Below are 19,484 nucleotides of genomic sequence, written 5' to 3' on the forward strand. Positions count from 1 at the left end.
CACCGCCCCACCCCCCCGGCAAATCACCGCCCCACCCCCCCGGCGAATCACCGCCCCCACCCCCCCGGCGAATCACCGCCCCACCCCCCCGGCGAATCACCGCCCCCACCCCCCGGCGAATCACCGCCCCAACCCCCCGGTGAATCACCGCCCCAACCCCCCCGGTGAATCACCGCCGCCACCCCACCCCCCGGCAAATCACCCGCCCCCACCCCCCGGCGAATCACCGCCCCCACCCCCCCCGGCGAATCACCGCCCCACCCCCCCGGCAAATCACCGCCCCACCCCCCGGCAAATCACCGCCCCAAACCCCCCGGTGAATCACCGCCCCAGCCCCCGGCGAATCACCCGCCCCACCCCCCGGCGAATCACCGCCTCACCCCCCCGGCAAATCAACGCCCCAGCCCCTGGCGAATCACCGCCCCCACCCCCCGGCAAATCACCGCCCCAGCCCCCGGCGAATCACCGCTCCAGCTCCCCGGTGAATCACCGCCCCACCACCCGGCGAATCACCGCCCCACCGCCCGGCGAATCACCCGCCCCACCCCCCCGGCAAATCACCGCCCCAGCCCCCGGCGAATCACCGCCCCAGCCCCTCGGTGAATCACCGCCCCAGCCCCCGGCTTGTGTTTGCCGTGGAAATGTTACAAAGGTCTAAACAAATGATTTGAAAAATACTTCTATTCTAATGTTTATTTTTTAAATAATTTTTTTTTTTTTAAGTGTCGGTCAGCCCCCGGAAACCATTCGACAGGTCGCTACCCTATTATGTGGTCACTACCCTATTATGGGGTCACTACCCTATTATGGGGTCACTTACCTGGACGATGGTGTCGAGGTTTTGTCGGGAGGTGGACACGGTGTTGATAACGGAGGGGGGTCCCATGGTGACCACGGTAACGTGATGGGATGGGGGAGGGGCCGGGACAATGACGGTGGGGTGATGTGTGGGGGCCGGGGGCAGATCCGGCTCAAAGAGCTGTGGGGTATACTGGAGAGGAGGAGAAAAAGGAAGGGGGGGGGGAGAGGAGGAGGAGAAAAAGGAAGGGGAGAAGAAGGAGGGTGGAAAGGAGAAAGGGAGAAGAGAGAGAAAGAGAGAAAGAGAGAAAGAGAGAGAGAGAAAGAGAGAGAAGAGAGAAAGAAGAGAAGAGAGAAAAGAGAGAAAGAAGAGAAGAGAGAAAAGAGAGAAAGAAGAGAAGAGAGAAAAGAGGGAGAGAGAAGAGAGAAAAGAGAGCGAGAAGAGAGAAATAGAGCGAGAAAGAGAGAAAAGAAGAGCGAGAAGAGAGAGTAGAGAGAGAGGAGAGAGAGGAGAGTTAGTTATACCACGGTATGAAAAATATTCTAAATATAACAAATCTAAGGAAATTACGCGAAGAAAATAAAAGCCATTCAAAAAAGGAACGAGACAAATGGGAACGAGACCCCCGAGACCTCCCCCCACCTCTCCCAGAAAACAAAATGTATTTAATATTGTGTTGGTGTAAAAAAGGTGAAAAATAATTTAAAAAATAACTGCCGTGCAGGGGGAGCGGCACCTTGGCGGCAGGGGAGGGCGCGCTAAAATCACACGACTCGCGGTCATTGGGATGGAATGTCACAAAAAGGGCCCTAAGAGGTCAAATGCCGGGTGACCAAAGGTTCCCCGTGTCACCCAGACCCAATGCTGGGTGACCAAAGGTTCCTCCTGTCTCCGTGTCACACAGACCCAATGCTGGGTGACCAAAGGTTCCCCGTGTCACCCAGACCCAATGCTGGGTGACCAACGGTTCCCCGTGTCACACAGACCCAATGCAGGGTGACCAAAGGTTCCTCCTGTCTCCGTATCACACAGACCCAATGCAGGGTGACTAAAACTTCCCCGTGTCACACAGACCCAATGCAGGGTGACCAAAGGTTCCTCCTGTCTCCGTGTCACCCAGACCCAATGCATGGTGACCAAAGGTTCCTCCTGTCTCCGTGTCACACAGACCCAATGCAGGGTGACCGTAACCCAGATATAGAATGAACTTACAAATTGCAACCGTGGCAGAGAGACAGGACATCAAGCTTCCAGTCCCTTCTGCGTCATCACCAAACAGGACCTAATTGGGTCTGGGTTTGCCAACGCTAATAACTGCCTCTGAGTGGGCTACCTGAGCTTGCACTTCCTTAAACGTGGCAGACGTAAGCTCCAGGGAAACACCACATTGTGTGTGAGCTCATCTGCTTCCCGTTACCCAGAATCCTTGTCTGCAGCTTAACCACTGTATGACAATGGAAGGAGGGAGGAGGAGGGGGGGGGGGTGAAGGAGCCAGGTTTGGGGGAACCTGTGGTATATATGCCTGGTTTGCTGGTCTTTGATGTGGTTTAGCCATGCTCTCACCTGCTCCTCCAGCATCATGCGGGCGGAGCGTTCCTTGTCCAGCTGCTGCCTCAGCTCAATCATCTCCCTCCGCAGATCTTCCGCCTTCTCCTCCTCCCAGATGTCCGGAGAGCCGATCCCCTCGTCCTTGTCCTCCGCCCGTCGCCGTTTGGGGGACGAGCCGTTGAACTCCTGCAAGGGGAGCCAAAAAAACTAAATAAGGGCGACGGGGAGGTTATACTGCGCCGTGGTATAGGTTGGCAGCCGATAAGTAAATGATAACAACTAGAATGACAGAAGAATGAACAGGCGGAGAGAATTTGAACCCTACTATATACCAGGGGTGCGCAACACCCCCCCCCCCCCCTGTCCTCAAGCCCTCCCCCAACAGGTGAGGTTTTCAGGATATTCCAGCTTCAGTGCCTGTGCTGAAGCATGGACTGATTAAACCATCCTGAAAACCTTACTTGGGGCGGGTTTTGAGAACTGGAATGGAGCACCCCCACTATACACAAAATATCCCTATTGATGCTCAAGAACTACCCCCCCCCCCCTGGGAACGAGACCTGATTGGGTGAAGCAGGTTTTGCCGACGCGTAGAGAGCGATTGTCTGGGAGTCAGGGGCAGTCTTGGTTGTGTACACTCAGCACGAGGTGCTACCTGCACCCTTTTATTATAAGGTTCATTAAATGCTAAGTTTTACTCAGAGGTAGTTATTGCATCAATAGGGGGCCTTTGTATATAGTATGATCCTTATTATATTCCATGATAGCACCGAGAGCGAGAGAGAGAGAGAGAGATATGTTAACCTTTCACAGCCAAAACAATGCTAATACCGATATAATGTTTGTGTGTTTTGCTTACCTGGATAAACCGCTTGAGCTGTGTGTTTTGCTGCAGTAACCGGGTCTTCTCCTGCTCCAGAGAGAATATATATTCTGCAGTTTGCTGCAGGATCGCCGCCTGTGTGTGACACAAGGATACAGGTGAGAGGAGGGTCCAGGCCAGCCACACTAAACACTTTGTCCCTAGGTAGGACAGACCCCTTAACCATGTCACTGCCATTAGTACAATTTGCCCCTAGGAGGGTCTGATCCCTTAACCATGTCACTGCCATTAGTACACTTTGCTCCTAGGAGGGACAGACCCCTTAACCATGTCACTGCCATTAGTACACTTTGTTCCTAGAAGGGACTGACCCCTTAACCATGTCACTGCCATTAGCACACTTTGCCCCTAGGAGGGACTGACCCCTTAACCATGTCACTGCCATTAGTACACTTTGCCCCTAGGAGGGACTGACCCCTTAACCATGTCACTGCCATTAGTACACTTTGCCCCTAGGAGAGACTGACCCCTTAACCATGTCACTGCCATTAGCACACTTTGCCCCTAGGAGGGACTGACCCCTTAACCATGTCACTGCCATTAGCACACTTTGCCCCTAGGAGAGACTGACCCCTTAACCATGTCACTGCCATTAGCACACTTTGCCCCTAGGAGGGACAGACCCCTTAAACATGTCACTGCCATTAGTACACTTTGCCCCTAGGAGGGACTAACCCCTTAACCATGTCACTGCCATTAGTACACTTTGCCCCTAGGAGGGACTGACCCCTTAACCATGTCACTGCCATTAGTACACTTTGTCCCTAGGAGGGACTGACCCCTTAACCATGTCACTGCCATTAGTACACTTTGCCCCTAGGAGGGACAGACCCCTTAAACATGTCACTGCCATTAGTACACTTTGCCCCTAGGAGGGACTGACCCCTTAACCATGTCACTGCCATTAGCACACTTTGCCCCTAGGAGGGACAGACCCCTTAAACATGTCACTGCCATTAGTACACTTTGCCCCTAGGAGGGACAGACCCCTTAAACATGTCACTGCCATTAGTACACTTTGCCCCTAGGAGGGACTGACCCTTTAAATGACTCTTGCTTTACCACAACATCCCACAAAAATTGCAGCAGCTATTTTAACCCCGTCCCTACCAGCGTGGCCCCCCACAATGCACTGCTCTGCTGTTATAACCAGCGCGGCCCCCTCCCGTCACCTTGCTGAGCTTCTCGCCGTCGGTGTGAGGGATAAGGGTTTTCAGGGACTGGAAGCCGGCGTTGATGCTCTGCATCCTCCGGCGCTCGTTGCTGTTGGCGATCTCTCGCCGAATCCGCCGCTCCTGGTCCCGCTGCGTCTCCGCGGTCAGGGGGATGTTAGCCAAGCTGCAGGAGGGGAGAGGGGCAAAGGTTATAGGGGCAGCAGACATTGCCAGAGAGGGGTCTGTGCAGCTCCCAACCTGCCCGGTAACAGGGTACCACTACTTTTTATTTTATACCTCTTATTTACAGGCGAGGAGTAAGCCGACCTTTGACCTATTTATAAACCTAAAAGGTACCCCTACTTACAAACCAGGAATACATATAGATCTGTGGGTATTTATACACACACACACACACACACACACTCAAAGTATTTTCTTCAAAAGACCTGCAAGTGCCTATTCTATTATAGTACGTCCATAATAATTATTGTTTTTTTTTCCCCTTGTATCGCGCCGACAGTGGAGGCAGCGCTGTACATAGAATTTTTGCAGGCACGAATCCCTGCCCCGCAGAGCTTACAATCTATATTACAGGGAGATAAAGTGCCTTGTACAAGGAGCTGACACCGGGAATTGAGCCAGGTTCCCTGGCTTCAAACTCAGTGTCATTTCTCAGATATAGAGATATATAGATATTCATGGCTCAGACAGGTCTGTAACCCTGCCCTTCCCCATTATCACTTAGCGTACAGTGCAAATGCGCAGTGTCACCCTTTGCCTCAAATCCATTTTTACATGGAACCCTTATACGCTAATGGTCAAAGCATTACACAGCTTTCAGCACAGCCTGGGTTTTGATGCATAGTCAGTAAACCTACCCAGACAGCCGTTTTGGGTCTCACCAGTGTGAGACTGGTTGTACTGGATATAGATATAGATGTATGTCCTAAATTTGTGTCAGGCCTCTCTAGCCCCGACAGGATTAAAATCCTCATACATCACCTTCCGGCGAGCCCACATTGTGGACCCATTCAGACACCACTGTGTGTGGCCCTTTTTAGGTGGGGGTGGACGTCGGATCTGAGGACCCCCCTTTAAACCCCCCCTCCTCCTCTTCTCTCTGCCCTGAGCTCTGTAATCACTTCCATATGACAATACGGCAGCTGATCCCCCCGGGGGGCGAGAGGGGGACTCCTGCTTCCTGCCTCCACCTCCTCCTTTCCCCTCCGAAAATTAGAATCAGTCACAGAACAGGATTAAACCAAAGTACAGATGCATGCAATAAAGGCACCTGTGAGACTCTGATCTATACACACACACACCGTTATATATACTGCTCACACTGGAATCCTGGCTCCTGTCGATACACTACAACCCCCAAAGAGCTTACACTCTAATGTCAGCGTATCAGCGTGCGGATATCAGCGACCCCGCGTGTGGACATCAGCGAGTCTGCGTGTGCAAGTGTGTATATCTGCGTGTGCAAATCTCTGCATGTCTGAGTGTGCGGAGATTAACGTTTCTCTTCGTGTGCAGGTGTGCGTATAACAGCCTGTCTTCGTGTGCCAGTGTGTGTATATCAGCATGTGAGTGTGTATAACAACCTATCTTCGTGTGCCAGTGTGCGTATATCAGCATGTGAGTGTATATCAGCGTCTGCATGTGCCAGTGTGTGTATATCTGCGTCTGCTTGTGCCAGTGTGTGTATATCAGCGTGTGCCAGTATGCATATATCAGCATAGGAGTGTGTATATCAGCGTGTGCCAGTGTGCACATGTCAGCATGTCTGCATGTGCCAGTGTGTGTATATCAGCATGTGAGTGTGTATATCAGCGGTCTGCATGTGCCAGTGTGCGTATATCAGTGTCTGCATGTGCCAGTGTGCGTATATCAGTGTCTGCATGTGCCAGTGTGCATATGTCAGCATGTATATCAGCGTCTGCCTGTGCCAGCGTGCCTATATCAGCATGTGAGTGTGTATATCAGCGGCACAAATGTGCATATATCAGCTTGTCTGTGTGTGCGGATATTAACGTCTCTCTGCGTGTGTAAGTGTGCGTATAACAGCATGTCTTCGTGTCTCAGTGTGCGTATATCAGCAGGTCTGCATGTGCCAGTGTGCGTATATCAGCGTGTTTGCGTGTGCAGAGATCAGCGTGTGCAGAGATCAGCGTTTGCGGATATCAGCGTGTCTGCATGTGCAGTGTGCAGATATGAGCGTGTCTGCGTGTGCAAATATCAGCATGCCTAAGTATGCCTATACCAGCGTGTATGCGTGTGGAAGTGTACGGATATCAGCGAGTCTACGTAAATTTGTATGTCTGCGTGTGCAAGTGTACAGATATTAGCGTCTCCGCATTTGCACGTATATCAGCATGTCTGCAGATATCAGCGTGTATGCATGTGCGTGTATCATGCGTTTGCAAGTGTGCATATATCAACTGGTATGCGTGTTCCAGTGTGCGCATATCAGTGGGTATGCATGTGCTAGTGTGCATATATCAGCGGGTATGCGTGTTCCAGTGTGCATATATCAGCGGTTATGCGTGCCAGTGTGCGTATATCAGCGTGTATGCGTATATCAGCGTGTGCCAGTGTGCGTATATTAGCGGGTATGCGTGTTGCCGTGTGCGTATATCAGCGGGTATGCTTGTTCCAGTGTGCGCATATCAGCAGGTATGCGTGTTCCAGTGTGCGCATATCAGCAGGTATGCGTGTTCCAGTGTGCGCATATCAGCAGGTATGCGTGTTCCAGTGTGCGCATATCAGCGGGTATGCGTGTTCCAGTGTGCATATATCAGCGGGTATGCGTATATCAGCGGGTATGCATATTCCAGCGGGTATGCGTGTGCTAGTGTGCGTATATCAGCGGGTATGCATATTCCAGTGTGCGCATATCAGCGGGTATGCATATTCCAGTGTGCGTATATCAGCGGGTATGCATATTCCAGTGTGCGTATATCAGCGGGTCTGCAGGTCAGTGCACACATGGCTCAAAAAGTAATATTTGCATAAATTTATATATAGTATTGAGATTTATATCATTTTTATTATAACAACAGCCATAATACTTTAATAAAACTCCTTTAGAGATTATATATATATATATATATATATATATATATATATATATATATATATATATATATATATATATACACACACACACACACACACACACACACACACACACACACACAAACTCCTTTAGAAAGCTATATACAAAATAATATATATCCTTTGGGAGTATTAATAGACAGCCATATTATCTACTTTAATTAAAATTTAAAAAAACTCATGTGAAGATCCCAATCTCATATGTCCCTCCTGTGTTCCCATCTCCTGGACACACACATCACATGGAGTCAGAGCCATGCTTTGTGCTGGGAGAAAGCATGGCCAGCAAACGGAACTACATCTCCCGGCGACCCCCGCGCGGCCGCACTACATCTCCCGGTAGGCTCCGGGCCTCCGACCCTCCTACTCCAGGCGGGCTGCAGAGTCACGGCCAGGCCTGTCTGCGCTGTTCTCTCACACACACCCCCCCGGGTCCCGAGAAACGTGCGAGGGGGGACCCGGGGACCCCCGGGCTGTCACTAATCCGTCCCCCCCTACCGGGGTCCTGTGCACGCGATAGCGGCTGCTCAACCCCCCCCCTCAACTGGGGGTTTGCCCCCCACACGCGCGGAGGGGGCAACAACAACACGCGTAGGGGCAGATAAACCATAGCTGGAAAGGGGAGGGGGGCTGCCTCGTGTGTGTAGGGGGATCCCCCATATTTAATGCAATATATATTATAGTACAACATGACCTTGTATACACACCCCCCACCATTATTTATATCTAAATAAATATATATATATTTATCTCATGAATGCATCACGCTCGGTGACAGAATATGGAGGGGAGGGGGCAATTAACTGCCCCCCAGCAGATGCCAGCTGTCTGTTTAAAGCCCCCGTGCACTTATGATGTGAAATCAGCTGATCCGACAGATTAAGAAGGGGGGGTGCTAGATCTAGCTCATCAACACCCCTCCGCCGACCTCCCCCCACGGAGTAGGGGCGAATGTGGGGGGGCGGGGGAGTAGGGGCGAATGTGGGGGGGGGGGCAGGATTAACCCCCTCCTGTAAGTCCCGTTGCCCCCCTCCTCCTTTGGTACTGGCTTTGCAGCATGGCCGGGGCACCACGTGGGTCTGTGTTTGCAACTGACAAACCTCCCCCTGTGCCCTTTAAAAACCACCCTCCTTACCTCCTCTACCTGCCCTCACCCCCCACCTTGCACCCAGCATGGGGGTGCAGAGGGGATCCCTCCCACCACCCCCACATTTACACCTGATCCCATGTGCCTGCTTCTAAATAACATTGCACCAGCAAAAGGTGATCCAAGATCTGAAACCTACAATAAGGGGGGGTGTTCCTGGTTACCCATACACCCAAGGAGGTGGGTTACCTACCTGCACAGCCCCCCTATGACTTCTTTCTCTGTCTTCCTGAAGTGTTGCAGGGAAGGTACCTTCTGAGTAGGCATCATAAAATACTCCATAGCAATACAAGCAGGAGGATCAACCACCCCCCTCTCTCCCTCCCCACCCACCCCCCCCAAAAAATGAATTGCACCCCCTTTTTCTCCCACCCTCCCCCTTTCTTGCTCTGCAGGATCTTGTGGATCTGTGGGGATCTCCCAGGTGAACAGGGGGGGGGAAGGTGAGTGTGCCTGTGCTCTGTCTCCTCTATGTGAGTGTGTTTGCAGCTGATGTCTGTTTCAAGGCGGGAAACAGCTGGTGAGAGATCAGAAACACCCACTAACACCCCCCTCCGGCCCCCCCCTCTCCCCGAGCAGATCCCTGCATCCGCAGAGTAAGGCGCTGCATGTAAACAAAGGACTATATGCAGAGGGGTGCAGGGGCTGCTGCCTGGGGAGGGGGGGTCCGAGGGGGGTGCTGACCATCGCAAGGAGAAGGGGGCAGCGAAGGGGGGTTTTAGGGCTGGGGGGGGCCCGAAGGGGGGGGTCCCTGAGGGGGCATGGGGGTGTGTGGGAGGGTGTTAGAATATGTGAATGGGAAGGGGGGGGGTGGGGGGAGAAATGAGGTCTGCTCTGGCTGCATGCGCCACGCTTGGGTGATCAGTCCCATCAGCTGACAAGATTGGCAGGGGGAGAGAGAGAGAGGGGAGGGAAAGGGGGAGAGGGAGGAAGAAGAAGGGAGAGAGACAGAGAGAAGAAAGGAGAGTCCTTAGCACATGGTCATTGCCTGCATCATGCCTACTTAACCCCTGCAGTGCAGATATGCATGGGATATACTGCACACATATATTATTATTTGTTTACAGTACATATAAACAGAAACACATATATACTGTGTGTATATATATATATATATATATATATATATTACATATAAACAGAAACACATATATACTGTGTGTGTATATATATATATATATATATATATATATATATATATATATATTACATATAAACAGAAACACATATATACTGTGTGTGTATATATATATATATATATATATTACATATAAACAGAAACACATATATACTGTGTGTGTATATATATATATATATATTTTTTTTACAGTACATACAAACATTTTATTTATATATATATATATATATATATATATATATAATTATATATACTGTCTGTATTTAGATGTGTGTGTGTATATATATATATATATATATATATATTTTTTTTTTACAGTACATACAAACATTTTATTTATATATATATATATATATATATAATTATATATACTGTCTGTATTTAGATGTGTGTGTGTATATATATATATATATATATATATATATATATAGCGCTATTCTAATCATACAGGGTTTATTTAACCCATGTGTTGCATCTGGCTGTGCAAGGGTTCATGAAAATTAAGGCATTTCTAGAAAGGAGATTTATATCAAAAGGGTTGTTCCGCTAAAAACAACATCTACTCAAACACAGTACTATTAAATATATATTGAAGCGTAGGTGTATTTTAGATGTTCTACGTAGTGTCGGAGTATCGGTGATGTAACCAGCGCTCTACCTTTTTATAAGCATAAGGATATGCGCATTATTTGAAAAAAAGCCCCTGTCCTAAAGAGGTTACATGTGACGATGCACGTAAGGAGAGCGTTAGAAAATAGAGCAGTGTTAGGCAACAAGATACACTTCAAAGGCCACACAATACATAGTGCACAGAGAGAAGGGACGCTGCAGCCGTGGGTCCGAGTTTCTCCCCATCAGCTGCTTATGCTAGCGCGCTGATGAACACTGTCACACTCCTGTCCTTACACTGGGAACTACTGATTATTACAGGAGAGGAGCGGGCAGTACTGTAGTTATCAGGGCACTGTCATTAGGCAGCTCAGGGAGACGCTCCTATCCACCAGCAACATCTCCGCTCCCTCTGCACTGGGGAAAGCGGGCAACTGGGGCAGCCGGAGGTTGGGGGCCACAGGTGTTGCCCACCAATGAGTGGGATACGTGTAAGTGCATTTGAATGAAGCGGACAGTGTGCTGGATCATGTTTAAAGCTATATATTGATGCTTTTCATGGGTAAGAGACTTTGGGTACATGTTATGTGTATGTATATATATACAGGCATACCCCGGTTTAAGTACACTCACTTTAAGTACACTCGCGAGTAAGTACATCTCGCTCAATAGGCAAACGGCAGCTCACGCATGCGCCAGTCAGCATGTCCTGAAGAGCAATACCGGCTCCCTACCTGTACCGAAGGTGTGCGCAAGCGGGGAGACTATAGAGCCTGTTACAAATGCCTTATTTACATCAGTTATGCACTTATATGACGATTGCAGTACACTACATGCATCGATAAGTGGGAAAAAGGTAGTGCTTCACTTTAAGTACATTTTCGCTTTACATACATGGTCCGGTCCCATTGCGTACGTTAATGCGGGGTATGCCTGTATATATATGTATGTATATATATATATATGTATATATATATATGCGGGTATGCGTGTATATATATATATATATATATATATATGTATATATGTATATATACACAGACACACATAATCTTCAGCCCCCGTCTCCCCACTGCTGGATGAAGCCTCCTCAATGATCTCCCCGGGACTGCGGTTACAGCCTCATCTACACATCGCTCCCACACGTGTTCTGATTTCATCCTCCCATCTTACTTTTGGTCATCATCATGGTCTTTTAATCTCTTGGAATTCTGTCATGTACCATCTTGGTCCACCGATGGTCATTTCTTCTTGCAATATGTCCGACCCACCGCCATTGTAATTTCTTCGCTATTGGGAGGTCACAGATTTTTGTTTGCTCTCGAATCCATTAATTTTTTTTCGTGTCTCTCCGGGTAATACCCAACATCCCTCTCTTCATACTTTTTAGAGTCGTCTGAAGCTTCTGAATTATGTTTGCATTCAAAGTCCATGTTTCACACCCATACGTGTGTGAACAAGCAGGATATATTGTGCAAATTCTCTCCTCTTTAGACACAGTGGATGGTTCCCTTGAAAGATTGTCTTGTTGCTTCCAAATGCCTCCATCCCATCTTCTATTGAATTCATTCGAAAGGATCCCATCCATTGTTACTTGCTCGCCAATATAGACATAGTCATTGTTGCTGGAGGTCTTCTGGACTTGGGTAAAAATGACTATGTCATCGGCAAATTGTAGTTGACTCAAGTATTCACCGTTTTGAGTAATTTTTCTTTCCAATTCAATGTCTTGAACAATTCTTTCTGAGTGTTGCTGTGGAGATAACATGGTGTCTCCCTGCCGCCCTCCCTTACTTATTCTTATCTTGCTTGTGTCTTCCATGTAACCTAATGGTTCATTTGGCATTTTTGTATATGTTTGTTATGGTATCAATGTACACTTGTTCAACACTTTGCCCAGAAGACATCAAAGCTTGTTCCGCGGTATCACACCCGAATCTGCAATATCATTCACGTTAATGGCAGATTTTGCCGATTCGAGGGCGATACAGCGGATCGCGTTTTGATGACTCCGGAGCGTTGTGTTAATTCATTTAAACGACTCAGGTGTAGACAGAATCAAATGCTTTTTCGTAATTTTTTAATCCTAATCCGAGCGGTAGATCGTGTGCATTACTTCAGGAATTCACTTCTTGTAAAACTTGTGTGTGTGTGTGTGTAAGGATGGGTACATTCGCGGGTTCGAAATCCCAACTTTACAACTCAGGTTTTTGCTTCGAACTTCCGATTCGAGCAGTTGGAGAATTTGGCGTTCGTTTCGATCACTGAATCAAACTTCGGAAATCATTTTCAAAATCCAATATTTTTTTTTTTTTAATAACCCTGCAAACTTTTGCAAAAGTTCAACGTTGGCAAAAGTTTGGCCACATATCGAAAAACAAAAATGTTGGTTTCTTTTCATCATTTTGTTAGAATCCAAAACGCTAAATATTCTTCGAAGTGTGTGTGTGTGTGTGTGTCTGTCTCTGTCTTATGCTGTTCTATTATTTCTAATTCTAATACAGTCATTGGTATGGCGATTTGCACTCACGTTTGTAAGAAGGCAGATGCTTGTCCCATATGGAGCATATAGACATGTAGTAACCAGGAGAATCCTGATGACAAAAAGACAGCACACCGCAGCAGTAATTCAAAAGATGTGTATTGTGAACACAGGGCCGCCAACGTTTCGGTCCACATAGAGGGACCTTCCTTGAGGCAGTGCACTGAGGAAGGTCCCTCTACGAGGACCGAAACGTTGGCGGCCCTGTGTTCAGAATACACATCTTTTGAATTACTGCTGCGGTGTGCTGTCTTTTTGTCATCAGGATTCTCCTGGTTACTACATGTCTATAATTCTAATACAGGGAATTGATGCCCTCGGGCCTTGGGCTTATAGAACTCCATGACGTGGATGTATTGACCTGGGGATCACTATTGACCGCCCCGTCGTTGTTGTGAGGTATCCTCTCCGACGCATGATATGTTATCATCCTTCTGAGTGCATATCCCCCTAAGGTTTGATCTGTATTGTTACATTGTTTATACAATTTCATGCTATGTGGCACGCGCTCCTTATCTTTCTCTTTTAGATCTCGTGGAAGGGGGTCATTCACTTAGACGAGGCAAAGTGATTACGCCTATTTCAGCATGGTAATTGGAAGTTTTCATGTGGTGGACACTATTATATGAAGGACACATGGCTGGACTGGTTTAAACTTTTTCACTGTTTTTATTCATTTTATTTCTATTCTTTTAAATAGTGATTTATAATATATTAGTGTATATCATATGCACGTCACTAGCACCCTTGTAGTTCATATTGTTTGTATTTCACAACTGCATTCATATTAGAAATGTGTATAGCGCTATTGTTTTTACCTTTTTGTTTGATGTATAGATATATACAGTGGCCTGCAGACTTTTTGTCCTCCTACCAATAATGTTACAATTTATTGAATTACAAATAATCTATGCACATTTTTATTTTATTTTTTTAAACTAACTATTTATATTCAAAGTTACAAAGCTGCAGGGATTACACTGAACCCTGTTATATAAGGAGGAGGTTAAATGTCGGCAAAGGAAATGTACTGCTTGCATAAGTATTCAGCCCCTCAAGTCAGTACTGTACTTGGTAGAAGCCCATTTTGCAGCCGTTACTGCTTTGAGTCTTTTTGGATAGTTCTCTACTAGCTTTACACAGTAGGATAGTGACATTTGTGCCCATTTTTCAGGGGAGAATTGATCCAGTTCTGATAAGTTTGTTGGGGATCGTCGATGGACGGCAATCTTCAAGTCTCGCCATAAATGTTCCATTGGATTCAAGTCAGGACTTTGACTGGGCCACTCAAGAACATTTAAAAAATGGATCACTTATAGCTACAAGTAAAGCCTAGGCATTGTAGACTCATGAATCTTGTATCTTGTTGTAATTAATCATGTAGATAGTACTGTGATCTGGGCGGTTCAGTGGCTCTATGAGCAGGTGTAGACCGGTGTATAGTCCCATTGAAGGAGATAAGAAAAAACGGAGTCAGCCCTGGGGTATTTCATGGACTACTGGTAGGGAATTTTTGTCCCTGTTCTGTCCCTAGTATGTTTTTGTTTTGTTAAATATGTATTTAAAACCAGAGACAGAACATAAAACACAGACAAAGCTCAGTTTTAGCACATCCAGTGAAACTCATACACGGTACAGTGCCTAAATATATATGTATAAATATCTATTAAGTAAAATGGTCTTTTAGTTTAACATTTTTGGCCACTATCAATACATGGAGAACAAATTGACTGGCAGCTATACAGTTCTATAGGTAATTAGAGATTGCACACATAAAACTATTGAAGTAAAAAAATAAATGTAAAAAAAAAAAAAAAAAAAAAAGACTGAACTGCAGCTTTAAGTAAAATGGTCTTTTAGTTTAACATTTTTGGCCAAAATTGTTGTAAGCCCCTGAGCCAACTGCACGGCAGACCACAATTCAGGGGTCCCTAACGCTAATATAAATTCTTAATAATCTGTGTAATAACAGGAAGAATGATTTATAGTAAATCTGTCAATATTAGTTGCAAAGTTCTAAGTCTGATTGAAGCTTTTATTAACCTGTACATTACCAGGAAAAGCACTCTGTATTAGAGTTGTCACAACCATACTGCAAGCACGTAAGTTCCCCTGAGTGGAAGATGCTATGGAGTGAGCCCTTAACCATTTAAATGTGGGAGGGGGTGAGCTACAATTAGGTAGGAGGTTGCCACCCTCCAATCAGCCATGACTAGCTGAACAACAATTGTAAAACATACTGGACACCTAACAAGCTCCTATTGAACCCCCAAAATAACCACAACATATATATATATAAGCATATGAGTGTCACAGAGGAATGCTACTGAGCATGGCAATATATATTTAAAACATTTTTGGCCAAAATTGTTGTAAGCCCCTGAGCCAACTGCACGGCAGACCACAATTCAGGGGTCCCTAACGCTAATATAAATTCTTAATAACCTGTGTAATAACAGGAAGAATGATTTATAGTATGGTTGTGACAAAAATGTTAAACTAAAAGACCATTTTACTTAATAAATATTTATACATATATATTTAGGCACTGTACCGTGTATGAGTTTCACTGGATGTGCTAAAACTGAGCTTTGTCTGTGTTTTATGTTCTGTCTCTGGTTTTAAATATATATTGCCATGCTCAGTAGCACTCCTCTGTGACACTCATATGCTTATATATATATGTTGTGGTTATTTTGGGGGTTCAATAGGAGCTTGTTAGGTGTCCAGTATGTTAAATATGTAACCTGATAAACCTTTTTTATTTTTCTAACACCCGGTGAGTTGTTTGGTGCTTTTTGTATCTGGACGACGGACCAACCAATCTACAGTGCCTACACTCAAGAACATTAATTGTCTTCTTGTTCAACCACTCCCGTGTGGCTTTGTACTTCGTGTCCTTGTCCTGCTTAAATGGGAATTTCCTCCCCAGTGTCAGAGTCCTGGCTGAACTCAAACAGGTTTTCCTCAAGGATTCGCCTTTACTTCGCACCATCCACTCTCCCCACTATCCTAACAAGCTACCCAGTCCCTGCTAATGAGAAGCGTCCGATAACATCATGTTGCCACCACCATGCTTGACAGGTGGGATAGTGTTAACTGGGTGATGTGCAGTATCCAGCTTGCCCCAGACATAACGCTTGGAATTTAGACCAAAAAGTAACAAAATTTATTTTTGCAAAAAAGCATACAGATGATACTGCAGCCATGTGGGAAAAGGTTTTGTGGTCAGACAAGACCTTATTGAAAAACTCCAAGTGTGCTGGATCTATTTGCCTGTATGATATACTGTATATATATATATATATATATATATATATATATATATATATATATGTCTGTGTACAGGAAGAAGACTTGAAGGCAGAGGGCGCTAAGAATCCCTGTAGGTTAAACAGAAGATGTAATTCAAACCTAAACCTGGCTACCTACAACTGCTGGGCTCTCTCCAGCGAAGCAGCGCTGCAACAACTGGAAGACAAACTTGGAAAGATTAAATGGGATGTTGGTGGCAGGGCCGGCTTGATGGCGGTTTCCATCGGTGCAGTCGCACACTTTCCCACAATATTTAAACTGATTGCCGGGGGAGAGCGCGGGGACTCTGTAACTGTCTCCTTCCTTCTCTCCGGCATCTCCTCCTGCATCTTCTGATAGCGACGACACGTTGACATGACAACGCAACGTCAAATGATGACGTGTTGCCATGACAACGTGATGCCGTGATGTCACATTGCCATGACAACACGACATCCCAGAGATGAGAAACAGAAGGAAATGCCAGAGAGAAGGTAACAAGCCCCGCCAAATTAGAAGCCGGCCCTGATTGTTGGCCTTAGTGAAGTTAGAAGAAAAGGTGAAGGCCTCTTTGAACTCAAAATCAGACACCTATTATATTACAGAGGTACAGATCATGGAAGAATCAGTGGAGTCGGCTTCATTGTTATCTAGAAATGGAGAAACAACATAATGGAGTATGAAAGCTCATCGGAAAGAGCATCCAGAATCATCATTCAGTTGATGAAGAGATACAGGCTTCAACTAATCCAAGTGTCTGCCCTAACCTCAACTCACGCAGGCAATGAAGTGGAAGACTTCTACCATGAAAGCAACCAACTTAACAACAAAGGAAATTGTCAACTCAAGATCATTATGGGAGATTTCATTGCAAAGATTGGTGCCCATCAGAAATACGAAGCATCAGTCGGTAAGTACGGTTACAGCAACAGGAATGAACGTGGGGACAGATTGGTAGAATTTGCAGAATGTAAAAACTTCTCCATCATTAATTCATTCTTCAAGAAGGGATCCAAATAGAAAATGGACATGGAATGGACCAAGTAGAATCAAAGATTCAATTGACTATATCCTAACTAAGAAGAAGTACATAGTTTGAGACTGCACAGTCCTTTACTTGTTTGGCACAAGAAGTGATCACCAAATGGGTGGCTGAAAATGACATCTTGGTGCGAACACGGAAAGAAGAAAATGGATTAAAAATAACATAAAGAACCTCCAAATTCCATGTCCAGTTTCTATTTGGATCCTTCTTCTTCCAACGGGGAGAAAACAAATGGAGAGAGGCGCAAAGAAGCAATGAATCAAAAAATGCCTTTATAAGTAAAAAAAAAAAAAAAGGCAATGTTAAAGCATGTACAAATAAACAATATCGCAATGATGAACTTTACCTGATTGATGTGGTTACTGCTGATGTGCCAATAACCAATGTTTAGGAGACGTTCCCACAATGTCACTGGATGTCCTAAGTCCGGGTAAGTAGCAGGGGGAGTTGCCTGCCGATAATTACCGTGCTGCTGGTCCGGGGTAGTTGTCTGCTGGGTGAATTCCTCAGTAGACACCTTTGTCCTAGCACTTGGTGCTTGCGACTGCTGCTTGGCTGGTGTTCGCTCTACTCTGTGGACCTGGAAAAGGCGTTGGACGCAGGGTGTGACGTCAGTCACTAGATGTAACACTTGCCCCAGTATGTTTGGACTTGTCTCAATAGGTGGCAAATTCAGTGTGACGATAGCCTGCCACAGGTATTAGAGAGTTACACAAATCACTGGGTTGAACTGAACGAGTCTTAGATATAATAAAGTATATTTATTCCTTTGGATAGGTGAACACACGAATAATACAGTAACAAACAAGAAGTACACTTACTTTGGGGTTGGGGAATGAGAAGTATGAAGCATAGCAATTCTCTCGCAATCAGGTAGCATTCAGATGATAAATTGAAGACAAAGGATACAGGGGAACAACAGTTTATAAACCTTTTGTGCCCTATCCTTAACATTGAGTACCGTGGATTGGTTTTCAATGACCTCTAGCCAGTCGTTAACGTGGGAACACAATTTGACTCATGCCCCCTGCTAGTTGGTACATGCGCAGTAGAGCTCTGGGGTCTCATTTCTATAACCCCTCCTCTACATCAGGAATGCCAGCTAGTCTACCAGTTTGGGATTCTGGCAGGATATTCTTTGTTTGAGAGGTGTGAAATGGAACACTTGAAGACTGCTCTGGTTTGAGTAATCTCCGCCCTCATGCAAACAGTGGAGGTGACAAAATCCTTTGAAACATACTCAAGTCCTAGACATTGGGTCGCCTTTCTGGCCATATGCTACCCTGGTATGCAAAGGAATTTCCTCTGGGTTTTACCTATACCTTGAAATACAGTATGTTGGATAAAACATGAACATATTAAAATATCCGGTTCCTTTGGGTCCAGCAGGTCCAAACTCCCCAGTTCTCAATGCCGGAACTGGGACACCCTATGGTCCAATTTGCGACTTGCTACGACATGGGGAACCGGAGATACACAAATACACTTAAAACCGTTTCACATTTTAATACACAAAACTCCGCTGTAAATTAAATCACGTTTTTTCACTAAATCCCCATTGAAAACAACGGGCTTCGCCGCCATAGACTTTCAATGGCAAACCGCCGCCGTTGGCGGCTATGGGAATCCCCGCCATAGACTTTCAACGGGGCGATGCCGCCGTTGAAGTCAATGGGGTTTTTCCGCCGTAGCCGGTCAACGGGGTTTGGCCGCCATTGGAGTCTATGGGGAAAATCCCGAACTTTCAAGGGGGTCCATACTCCGTCGGGTTGGTCCAAGAGGGTCAAGGATGGTTCCGCAGCGATGCCGGAGCAGTGGCTACAGACACCCCAAACCCTGATCCTCTGGGCCCTCCGGAACCGGAGCTATGGATTACCAAATTTCAGCTTTTTACACTTAGCCGTTTTCCTGAGCTGTTTCTGCCACCGCCATTGGAACCTATGGCGCGGCCCGCTCTTCTCGGTTCGACCCTTATCGGGGGTCCAGGATACGGGGACCCGGTTGTGGTCGAGTGGGGGGAGGTCTAGGGACTAGGGACAGAAAGAATTTTATTTCTAGGGGCCCTAGAACTGTTTATTCCCACGCCACTTGTCGTTGAACTTGACTTGTAAGTGATCAAAGCTCTCCTATTGAAATTGTATCCGCTTTGCGGTTAAGCGGTTTGGACGGCAGCCAACTCGTTCCTGGAAAGCTCTCTCGAGGAT

General features: G+C 46.3%; 1 protein-coding gene across 1 annotated transcript; it reads right to left on the bottom strand.

The window, feature by feature from the left end:
• Positions 1 to 781: 781 nt before the first annotated feature.
• TFAP4 (transcription factor AP-4) lies at positions 782 to 8,978 on the bottom strand. Its single transcript, XM_075566361.1, has 5 exons — positions 8,846 to 8,978; positions 4,404 to 4,569; positions 3,208 to 3,306; positions 2,364 to 2,534; positions 782 to 991 (listed from the first exon to the last, which is right to left on the bottom strand). Exons 1-5 carry the CDS (start codon positions 8,932 to 8,934, stop codon positions 797 to 799), a joined length of 720 nt encoding a protein of 239 aa, XP_075422476.1. The 5' UTR covers positions 8,935 to 8,978; the 3' UTR covers positions 782 to 796.
• Between the last annotated feature and the right edge of the window lie 10,506 nt (positions 8,979 to 19,484).

This window comes from Ascaphus truei, chromosome 11 (genome assembly GCF_040206685.1).
Source record: "Ascaphus truei isolate aAscTru1 chromosome 11, aAscTru1.hap1, whole genome shotgun sequence".
NCBI classification, from domain to species: domain Eukaryota; kingdom Metazoa; phylum Chordata; class Amphibia; order Anura; family Ascaphidae; genus Ascaphus; species Ascaphus truei.